The sequence below is a fragment of the Tachypleus tridentatus genome, chromosome 7, assembly GCF_004210375.1.
Source record: "Tachypleus tridentatus isolate NWPU-2018 chromosome 7, ASM421037v1, whole genome shotgun sequence".
Classification (NCBI taxonomy): domain Eukaryota; kingdom Metazoa; phylum Arthropoda; class Merostomata; order Xiphosura; family Limulidae; genus Tachypleus; species Tachypleus tridentatus.
Genome location: NC_134831.1, coordinates 165,343,103 through 165,355,415, shown reverse-complemented (window position 1 = coordinate 165,355,415; position 12,313 = coordinate 165,343,103). Strand labels below are relative to the sequence as shown.

Genomic DNA, 12,313 nt, shown 5'->3' with positions numbered 1-12,313 from the left:
AGAATATAATTTAATATAAGATCCTTTATTATGGAACAAGTTCTGACACTTAAGTGCTCTTTTCAGTTCAATTTAAGTACATAAATGTTATGACATTCGTACAGATTGTTGATTAGGCCAAATTTGGAGTATTGTATTCAGTCTTGGACCCGTCACCTGAGAAAGGACAATGAATTGTTGGAAAGGATTCTAAGAAGGGTTACTAGAATAATGCCTGGGATGGAGGTGTTGCCATACATAAACCTCACACTGTTCTCTTTTTAAAAAGAAAGATTCAGAGGAAGCATAATTGGAAATTTTAGCATTTCAAAGGGAAATTATACTGATGATGGATCATCATTTTCATTGCTTTTAGTGGTGAGAATAGCAGGATAAGAGCCATCTTCATCTAAGACAGCTTTATGTTTCTAATAGGGTGGTTAGTATTTGGAAAGGGTTGCCTTTGGATGTGGTAGATTGAGTTTATTTAAGGGAAACCTCGATAAATATTTTAATGATAAGGGATCACTTTGAGTTTTAGTTTAATTTTATGGATATGAAGACCAAGACAAACCAAAAGGTTCTTTGTTGCCCTTTAATGCAGGTAAAATACAGCTTATTTTGGGCTCCAAGTTTCAATTTGCTTCAGAACATAAGATACAGTTCAGCTTACAGTGATCTGAGGTTTTAAAGTTTGTTAGTCTTTGGATTATTGAATTTTTCACAATTTCTCTTTCGATATAAATGTCCCTCGTAATGTTTAGTTTTTCTTGGTTTAAAGATTATTGTATGTCTAGACACTACATGAGTCATTTGTTACTCAGAACTTAGGTTTCCCCTCAACCCACAGTTGTGGATTCCCACTGCAACTCGTTTGTTAGTGCATCATATCATTTTTGATTCAGAACTGTTGACCACAAGGTGGTAACCAACTGATATCAAGTACTTTAATTTTATATATTATTAGTGTTAATTATTGCAAGTTTCTCTGTTGTTGGAACACTTGTAAAATATTGTTTGAAAGGGACAAACATCTTAAATTGATACTGATAATAAAGAAAGAGTTTTCAGTTATAGGTTTGGAAACTGGTAAACTACCAGAAGCCAACAGTCTTCAAACCTGTTCGTCTTCCACATTATTCCCCAACTTGACAATTTCCGTTTCAAAACCCCAGAAATGTAAAATTAACACTTCAGATCCATCTTCTGTCTCCCATTGTTAGAACACTTCTCATAAAAAAATATATTTTTAATGGAAGCACAGTAACCCAGAGTTTGTACTGGCTGTAAATACAAATCTTTCACTGTAAAAACATTACACAAAAAAACTAAACTGAAGCACCACGTCGTATTTTGCTTTAAAATGTCATCATTTCCAACCACAACTCGATACAAGGTCTTACAACATGTTAGAAAAAATACAGATATAAACAAACTGTCGAACTAGATTAGACAAATGTTTGAGTTTAAATGTACTAAACAAATACCAGGTCAGAAGGACAGGGTAGTTTAGTATCTTGAATCTGACGAAAATGGACGAATGTTTTAGAGAAATGCAAACAGGTAAAAAAAAGAAAGGAACTTAAGAGATGTGTGAAAGTTCATGGAATAGGAGTGAATAACAGTCCTCTAAAGAGATACCAATATTTACAAGAAATCACTGCTGGTTTATACATGAAATCACCATTTTATCATGGCTATGAAACTAATGTAAACTTGTTAAAAATTAAAATTTATAGATCAGGATAGATGTGAAAGATTTCAAATGCATAGCATGTTTGGAGAAGTTAAAGTCATAACTTCACTTCATAGATTCTTTGTTTGTTGTAAAAAGTAAAACTACACAACAAGCTAACTGTACTGTTTGTGGCAATGATACAGAAAGCCGGTTTTTAGTTTTACAAGCCTCCACACTTATTTTGTAACAAAACTCATGTAGAAGAATATGCAGAGATTAGCTGCATTGTATTAAAATGACATAAGAAACTCATCATGTGATTACAGTTCTTAAAATATCCAAAACTTCTTTGCTTTCTTATAAAATCCATACAATATACGAGGACAACAGTTTTGATGAAATCATACTTGTGAAAAGCAAAATAATATCAAAGTGTAGTTCTTATACTCTTCATTCCACCAACACTTTATATTCTGATATTAAAAATCGTTTTTAAAAAATATATAACAAATTAATATAATACATTAAGTGTTCATTGTCTTTCATTTGTTATTCAATAACAAGTAACCTTACCTTGTAAGTACACCATGTGGCAAAATCCACACCCCATTTGTGAAGTTCCAACCGAACGTTACCTACAGCATGGGCCAAATCAACAGCAACGAGACAACCCTTAAAAACAAAACAAAAAGCTTAATTATGGGATCACTAGCAGAAACAAAAATGATGATGACGTTAAATACCTTACTGACACTAAGAAACCAGAACACTAAATATAACTATGATTATGTTTACCAACATTAAGTAAGAACTGTTTTCACAAGACTGCTGGTATGGGTATTAAAACTTTCAATAAAATATAGAACAATGTTTCGACCTTCTAAGGTCATTTTCAGGTTAAAGAGTTTGCAATCTTTTTATTAACCTGAATATTACCTAAAATATCAAAACATTGTTCTCTACTTTATTTCAATTCGTTATAACACCTATGCCACTTCCTACAAATATTTTTTACTTCAAGCGAGTTTCTCGTCATCATAAATTCATAAAGAACAAATAATGTGCATGCTTGCACTTCAAATGAACCTCCCTAACAATGACAATATAAACAAAAATTTGCAAGATAACTTCACAAATAAAATGAAGTGTTTCACAAATTAATACATAGTACTGTATGAAATAGTATTAATATATTCATATTGAATCATAACTTGATGTCTGGTGTGATAGTTTGAAATAATAATAAACTTAGAATTCCGAAAATTGTTTAATATCAAAATCTAAGTTCAAGGGAAGTCCCGTTCAATCTACACTTTGTATCAATGCGTGTTATGGGGTTATATTACTTTAGGAAAATTCCACTCCTCATAAGTAACCCAGAACACAAGTTGACCAGTGTATAGATTTTTCTCAAAGCACATTCACACCAACTGTATATTTAACAGTTTGAACTGTTACTAAAATGTCTAGAGTCCTACTGTGCGTTAACCTTTTTAACCGAGTTGGAATAGCATTCGCTAGTAGTCTGAGTGGTTTGGAATTATGTTTTGGAAAGGTTATGGTATTTTCAAGTTTATACAATACATGGGTAAAGTGATTGGATGAAAGACCTATAAATTTCGGGCATAGCTAACCGTGATTTAGAAACACTGAACAAGGGGGGAGAACGAGGTAGCTGCACTTTTATCTGAATTAGGGGAGTGACCGTCACACTTATGTTTTGGAAAGGTTATGGTATTTTCAAGTTTATACAATACATGAGTAAAGTGATTGGGTGAAAGACTTATAAGTGTCGGGCATAGCTAACCGTGAATTAGAAACACTGAACAAGGGGGGAGAACGAGGCAGCTGCACTTTTATCTGAATTAGGGGAGTGACCGTCACACTTATTCAAAAAAACGCTCACAATTGACTGGGTGGTTTATTATAACTTATTACAGTACTTAACTTCTAAAAAAATAACACAGGATCCATGTTGATGGAGAATTTTGAGTTTGGAAATAATTTAAACATAATATAATTTAGTGTTTATGTTTTCACATATTAAATAAATTCAAATATTTACTGGATATGAGATCTGACAGAAATTAAGTGTTAATTCATCTTTTGTCAAATTCATTTCAAGATTAATTACTTTATATTTCTCGATCTTTGGGTACGGTTCAGCATTTAATATCCAGTTGAAAAGCGTAACGATATGAAAGGTTGCTGTTAGACCTCACGAGCCATAATCTATAACAGTAACATCTTAAATCTGTAAGACATCTCTACGTATTTACAATCACATTAAAAAGAAACTTTTTTCCGACTTTACAGGTCAGTATTTAAGTCCACTTCACTGCATGTATTTGGATTCAACGAGCACACGACAGCAATTAGGTTTTAGTGTCAATAAGGCATTTGTCAGGGTTCATACATAATATTACAAAAAGGTCATACGTCATCTACTTTCCTCATCACAGAAGCCGAAACGTCGTTCACTCTTTTCAAGAAAGTTTAGTTCATGAGAACTCCAAATCCAGTAGAACCAACTTTGCTTACAATTTCACTAATAAATGAGGAGTAACAGAGGTTGCCGACATGTTTATTGCCTTAACATTCAATGTGTCGTTCTGCAGACAAGTGATCAAGGGTATCTATAATATACAAAAAAAAATGAAAGCTAGATTGTCCGTTTTTTTTTGTCTAAGTCTAACGTTCATTTTGTTTCGTGTCCATCTTTATATATTTTAAGCTTTGCCTACCTTCCACCTGAAATGAAAATGCTAAAGGTACAGATTAAACTCTTAAATTATCTTGTTACTATGCTAATTCTCTCATCACAATTATCAGGTTTAAAGTTGCACCTTCTGATGGCCAGCACGAACTAGGTTTTCAGTGTCAATTAACTGTCCTGTATAATACTGGACTCCTGGTAACAAGATAAGAGCAATAGATTCTCCATGAGCTTCTATGACGGAGAGAATGTCCTCCTGTTTTAGAAGATCCTCACCCTGGGGAAAATGTATCACTCAATAAGTGTTAGCAGTGTTTGATGTTCATGATATTCACTGTGTATTAATACACCTTGTACCATATCTTGCTTACAGTTACTTCTCAAGACAGAGAATTTTAATAACATTTTTTCTTTCACTGTTCCACAACTTAAGAATGAAAGAACCAACTAAAACAGAAATCAAATGTGAAAATTAAATAAAAAAAATACAAAACCCGAACTAATATTTCTATGCAATAGTTTTTTTTAGACAACTTCAAATTATTTTGTCAGTATCGTAAGAAACGTGAACCTCAATATTTTAGAACGCTTAATTCAAAACTAATGAACTGTTTTACTGTTTTTTTTACTTAAACGTTATCAACGTTCCTTCTAATTTTTAAATCCTATTTGATCATTAGGTCGCTTTATTTTGCAGCCATGTAGCTAAGAAACAACACTGGTTATAATCATGATTGGTTATTTTATGTTCTAGCTAATTAGGCTTACATATGGCAGTGTAGATTCAGGGTTAAAATGTTAACGACACCCGTACCTCAGAAATTACTTTCTCGCTTAATATTTATTAAGCATGAGCAAACCAAACTAATTAATTGAAAACATCTTTTGAGGTTTAAAAATGTACTTACTTCTCTTGGACAAAGAGTAATTAAACTCTCGTCAACAGGGTATTCATGCAATGCAATTTGCGATTTCACAGCATACTGAAAATAAGAAAAAAAAAAAAAAGGTATGAAGAATGTACATATAATGTACTATTACAACAAATTGCACTTTTAGCTAAAAATATAATTCCCAGCTACTGTATAGCACACCTCAAATTTGATTTGATACTTTACAGAATTTTTGCATAAAAGTTTAAGCTAGTAAACTAAATGGGTGGCAGCTAATCAACTCTACTCACTAAATACTCTCAACCTACTCTTGTCTGTGGCAACAGGACTCAAATCTCGGTGACATTTCTCACACACTAATTACCAAGCCATATCTGGCCAACTTAATTTTAAACTAATGGAATAGCATGAAGGAAGGGCCTTTTTGTTAACATCCAGCACCAGATGTTGGTCCATTTCTATGGCACAGTGTTACCATTATAGCACATCCATGACCCCAGTGCGAAGAGTACGTATTTACTGAACAGGGTAGGAACCACGAAACCTTAGATTTACAGTTCAAGCACGCTAACCATAAATCTAGTGCTAAGCCAACAGCGACCAATTTTTGTTACCTGTTTGTTAACACAAAATTAAAATGTTATTGATTGTGTACGTTTGTTTTTGAATTTCGCACGAAGCTACACAGGAGGGCTATCTGCACTAGCCGTCCCTAATCTAGCAGTGTAAGACTAGAGCAGTGGTTCCCAACTTTTTTTTTTTTTTTATGCCCTTCACCTTTCACAGTAATTATTTATTTAAGAATAACGGTGAAGGTGGCCAAAACAAATGTTATCTTGCACCCCCTGGAATGCTATCTCACACCCCTAAGGGGTGCAAGCACCCATGGTTGGGAACCACTGGACTAGAGGGAATGCAGCTAGTCATCACTGCCCGCTGCCAACGCTTGGGCTACTCTTTTACCAATGAATAATGGGATTGACCGTCACATATAATGCCCCCCATAGCTGAAAGGGTGAGCATGCTTGGTGTGACAGGGATGCAATCTTGCAACCCTCAGATTACAATACTAATGAAAGTATAATCAATACATTATTTTAAAATAAATTTTAGAAAACTTAAAACTCCAATTTTTTTTGCCACCAAAATATTTTGAAATGATTAATTCAGAAACACTTACAGTCCATATTGTAAAAAGGTACAATGTTGATTGAATTTTTACGATATTATCCTAAAAAAAAAAACGTGATATCTAACGTTAGGATGTTAATAGACAACTCAAAATTAGATGTTGTTAAATGTAACCATTACTAAAATTCAACGTTCTTAATATAAACTGGTTTTAAATAAATGTTAAAATAAAAGTTCTAAACATAAAATTTCAACAATCCTTACCATGTCTGAAGGAAAGGCATATTCTTCTATAAGTATCTTGTGTCTGTCAGGGGTCGGTTTATAAAACGAAGTCTGAAATATTGCCACGATTATTATATTAAATAGTTATAGTAAAACAACACTTGAGCAGTACTGTTATTATTAGGGTATATCCTTGTGTACTTTTATTCCTCAGAGGTCAGTGCTAAATTTATCCTCATCAGTCTCAAACCATTTTACCGAATAAGTGAAAGCTGTGTTAGAGGATCTCTAAAATAATTAAGGTCTATCTCATAATACAAGTAAAAAAACACCTTCAGTACTATAATTCTAAGCCTAATCTTTTTTTCACCCACAAAAAATGTTTAACTTTGTAGCTAATCAAAGTTAAGAAAATAGTCCTAAATTCACAAGATGCTGTTGTTACACTTATTTCTTTGTTGCCGTTTAATGAAATGAATCGGTAAACCTTCAATCTGCAAGCTTGGATGACATTGAAGGTTTTTAATAACACATTTTTAGGCCTTATAACCGACTCCAATACTTTAATACTATTTATTTAAGAATATTCTCACAACATATGACAAATGTCAAATGTTTGTTTATACTCTAAAATATTCTATATTTCAGCAAATACTAAAAGATACTCTAAATCACTAGTATTTTCAGGCTTATGAATATTTTTTACAGTGAAAAGATTTTATATGTTAAAAACATCATGGAAACAACTAATAAAATGTCTTCTAAAAGACTATGGAAAATGTTAGGGAATTTGTAAGGTGTCACTTCTTTAAAATGTAGTGAACTGTCAGAAACGATATACAGATGTATGTCTAAATGCCAAAAACCACTGTTGAGATACCAGTAAACAATTAGAAAATTCTGGTTTATCCAAATACAACTTAACCTTAAGCAACAATAGAAACTAGTAAATGCAAATGTTACTCAAATGATACTTCGTTAAAGTGCGTGCGTGTGTTCTTATAGCAACACCACATCAGGCTATCTGCTAAATCTGCTGAGGGGAACCAAACCCCTGATTTTAGAGTTATAAATCTGTAGACTTACTGCTGTACCAGCAGGACACCATTATAATCTACCAATATTGGAGATCAAGAGAATATCCTAAAAACTAGATCTGGGTGTAACTGGACTTACAGATACCAGCAGTACCTACTATGTTCTAAAATACCTAATGGACTTAAAATATCAATTATAAAACTTATTTACAAGTCAGGAAAAAAGAATAATTATAGACCAATTTCCATTTTACCTGTAACTGAAATAATAATGGAAAGGTATGTATGCAACAAAATGCTAGATTTTATCTTAAAAAAATAGTGTTAAAGAATAATAAAGTGGACTTATTATAAATAAGGGTACCATGTTACTACTATAATACCTTTAAAATGATGTACATTTATAATAAGATAAACAAGAAATAATACAAGTACCTTTTTATTTGTAAGTACAGCTTTTGAAACATTAAATCTTAAGATGCTGCTGGATAAACTACACATGATGGGTATAAAGTAAAAGTTACATAACTGATTCATGAATTATTTGAATAATAGATACAATAATAAAAACTGGAGAAATAATATATGATCCAATGTTCCATGAAGTTCTATTTTGGATCAACTACTATTTAATTTATATGTTCAATGATATCGTAAATTTTGGTTTAAAACATAAAATATATCAACACGCAGACAGCACAGCTTTAACCGTAGCTCATGATGATGTTGAAATTGGCAAAAAACTTTTACATGTTCATTTTGATAAAATAAGGTATTGGTTTAATATAAATGAAATATATGAAAACTGATAATTCACTCACAGTATACTTTTTTTTTTTTTACAGATTCAAAGATATAGTAATAAATAAACATTTACTTGTAGATAAGCATTCTGATAGTAAATTTAATATACAATCAGAATTACAGAAAATGTAATTAAGACATACTTAGACTAACTGAAAACATCTATAATTTGCCCTAAATATACGATTTGCAATAAACTGGGCCTATTATAGCAAAATTAAGAATACAGAATATTTCATCAATTAATGTAAAAAATATGCATCTTTAACATGCAACAGATTTACTGTTATTTATTTATTTTACTATCTGTGTTTGTTTCAGTTTAATATATATTTAGAAATGCATGTAACATATTTTTAAGCTTATTGCAAAAGTCCTGTCCTCTTAATTTTTCAAAGATTCTCAAGTGTGAGAATCAATAACGTACTATATGTGTATGTAAAATACTAGTGATTGCTAGTTTTATTGCTTACTGAACTTACTACGTTCTCTCCTAATGAGTATAAACACATCGCAACACACGGGAAGACTATAATATTGTTGGGTCACTATATTCAGTATATTATAAACCTCGGTAGCTATAATTGTGATAAAGGTTTATTAGTCAGAAAATTATATGCATTTGTCCAGACACATGTATAGATTTCACACATTACAAACTGTTCAACTTCAAAAGAATTAACTTCGGACGTTAATATTTCTACAACATTAAATACCTTTGTTGGAGAGAAATCAGCTTGTAAAACAGCAAGGCTAGCCATTAAAAAAGTGTAACAATATTAACACAGAATTCGCTCTTTGCAAACTGTCGATAAAATATTCAGTTTCAGAGCAGGCAGAAGACTCAATATTGTTTGTAATTCTGTAAAACTTTTGTATACGAATCACTATAACTTGTTATATTGCTATGTTTCTGAATTTTGCGCAAAGGGCTATCTGCGCTAACCGTCCCTAATTTAGCAGTGTAAGACTAAAAGGAAGGTAGCTAGTCATCACCACCCACTGCCAACTCTTGGGCTACTCTTTTACCAACAAATAGTGGGATTGACTGTCACATTATAACGCCCCCACGGCTATAAAGGCATGTTTGCTGTGACAGGGATTCGAACCCGCCACCCTTACATTACGAGTCGAACGTCTTAACTCACCTGGCCATGCTGGGCCAACTTATTATAAATTGTATTGTTGTTTGCATATTAAAGTATATGGATGTTAAGAAATAAAAAAACTATGTATCAATCTTGTTGGAAAATACCATAATTTTGATACACATCAACATTCAGTTAATTAACTTCTAAATTAAAATTTCCGATTATTTGAAATTATAATACGTAACAAGCAGAATCTGTTGTACGTTATGGATTGACAGTAAATGGTTCAATAAGAAACATTTACTTAAAAAAAATACCATTCAAAAATAAATGTTTCAGATAATAATTTAAAATAGAAGAACTCAATGCAGGTGTTACATTAACAAATAAAATAAGAAATTGGTTATGTAATTTATAAAATACATGATAACTTTATATTCCTATTATAGTTTAAAACAAAAAGTACTAAAAAAATCACACGTATAATACTAGAACGTTAGAAAATAAATTATGAAATTCCAATTTACAATAACAGCGATTGAACAAGATCAAAAAGAGTATATCATATATAAGGCACCTAGAGGTAAGGAATATAAATATAATAGAGTTAAATTAAACAACTGGTTATTAGCCTATGTTTGCAGACAAACTAATATTCACTAAATGGTACTTTATGTATACAAACTAATATTATCACTAATTTAACTGTAAGTACCTGTGTTATTGCTTGTTTGTGATAAAAGTACCACAATGTTATAGGTTATTTTGTTTGCGTTATGTTCAGAAAGTCGTTGATTTCAGATACATGTTAATATAAAATAATGATTGAGATAGTCTTCTAATACTAATTGCCATTTTGTGTTTTGTTTATATATAATTATTGAATTATATATAGAAAATTGTAGTCAGTTATTAAGGATATTTCTACAAATAAACTGATTAAGCTATGCAGAACCTTCATTTTCATATTTTATTTTTATGGGTATGTATGTATGTGACAAAAAGCAGCAACTCTCACCATTAAAATATGGAGGTTAACACTCAATCCGTTCATGATGGCTATTTCTTCTGGTTTGGCACCTTCAGATAAAAAAAAGGAAAAAGAAGAGACAAACTTTAAATAATCTAACTGAATAACATGAGTAGACTTGGCATTTTGCCAAGGTAAACAGATTTCATCTTAAAAATATTAGTACACAACTATGTAACCTTTCGTTTTGAATATGAGAGCTATAAAAATGAGGTCATCTGAACTATATATCAGTTAAGATTTATACCTTTTTAATGTCCTACAATGTATTATGCAATGTGTTTAGACAAGAACTCAATACACGTGTGATTTTTTAAAAACATTTATTGCAATTCATCCCAAAGGGTGTCAAATGTTATATACTGATTTTAATGAACACTGATCTTGTGCTTTTATTGCTTGTACGTGTGTGCAAATCTTTTGCAGATTGTTATAAATATCCAGTATTAGATATTGACCCATTATAGATCTTGTTCAAGGTTCATAACGTATGTTTCTCATAAGAAAAAAGTATATGTAGATATTATAATTTTTTGAAATGCAATTGAACTCGTATGTATAGGTGTAAAAATACTGAAGTACCTACAATAAAGGGTTTATTTTGCTTTCTATAATGAAATGGGTTGCATTAATTTGTTAAAGGTTTTGGTGTTTGTAATGTCTGAATGTTCGTTCCACATGGGTGGCTCTAGTCTTACACTGCTAAATTAAGGACGGCTAGCAAAGATAGCCCTCGTGTAGCTTTGAGCAAAATTAAAACAAACAAACAATCCACATGGGTAGGGATATCTACACGCCTGAAGATAAAAAAGGGGAGAAGACATGGGGTATGCTTAGAACATTATGTATTTAAATTCTTCTTACGTTTAGTATGGTAAGTTTCATCCTCAACCACCATTTTCATACCTTTTTACATTCACGAGTCTAGCTCTCTCTCTCTCTCTGTGTGTGTGTGTGTGTGTGTGTGTGTTAATAACACTAATAAGACATGGGTTTGGGTAATAATAAATCAAACTCATTTCAGTGTATCTCAATAACTGAACAAGTAGAGAATATTCAAACTTTTGATTTTACTACACTGTACACCACACTTCCATTAAGAGATTTAGTTTTTATTATAGATTCATTAATAAAACAAAACACTCATCCTTTCATAGTACTGGAAGACAGAAGATTTATCTCCAAGAACTTAAGATATATTAAGTTTCTGCATTTATATATTTCAACAACCATGTATTTAAACAAGTAATAGGAGTTCCTACCTGTATTGCAAATTAATATACTTATTTTCATGACAAGAGATTTATTGAAATTTACATCAACCTGGGCATTTTTACTTTAACTTAGATATACAGAGGATTTAATTGGTTTAAATAATTGAGAAAAATAATTTTATTAACACTTTTTATCCAGTAGAATTAGAAATTGAAAATGCTTCAATCTCTAATGTAGGAGCACATTATTTAGATTTAAAAATTACAATAATTTATACTGACTATCTAAACAACTCTGATTAAAAAAAAAATCTAATGTATGGTTTACCTGCTATTATCAGTATTACAACTTCACATTTTGTTAAATTTGTAATAAATTACAATATTTTATTATTAACGTTGAAATACTGATGTAGCAATTCATATTCAATATCTAATAAAGAAACTAAACAAAATTAAAACATTCTATGATAAATAACAATGTATTAAATAAATTTAAAAGAAGTATACATTAA

At 31.2% G+C, this 12,313-nt stretch overlaps 1 protein-coding gene across 8 annotated transcripts in view; it reads right to left on the bottom strand.

Moving 5' to 3' along the window:
- The window catches only part of LOC143257125 (kynureninase-like), a 55,738-nt gene that overhangs the window by 20,415 nt on the left and 23,010 nt on the right, over nt 1-12,313 (bottom strand). For 7 of the 8 annotated variants that reach the window (XM_076515398.1, XM_076515395.1, XM_076515392.1 and 4 more), the window contains 5 exons: nt 10,573-10,634; nt 6,662-6,733; nt 5,282-5,356; nt 4,504-4,650; nt 2,231-2,329 (listed from right to left, as the gene is read on the bottom strand). In XM_076515398.1, coding sequence (XP_076371513.1) covers nt 2,231-2,329; nt 4,504-4,650; nt 5,282-5,356; nt 6,662-6,733; nt 10,573-10,634 — 455 coding nt within the window. The remainder of the gene's footprint in view (nt 1-2,230; nt 2,330-4,503; nt 4,651-5,281; nt 5,357-6,661; nt 6,734-10,572; nt 10,635-12,313) is intronic. The other variant, XM_076515397.1, reaches the window with a different exon arrangement.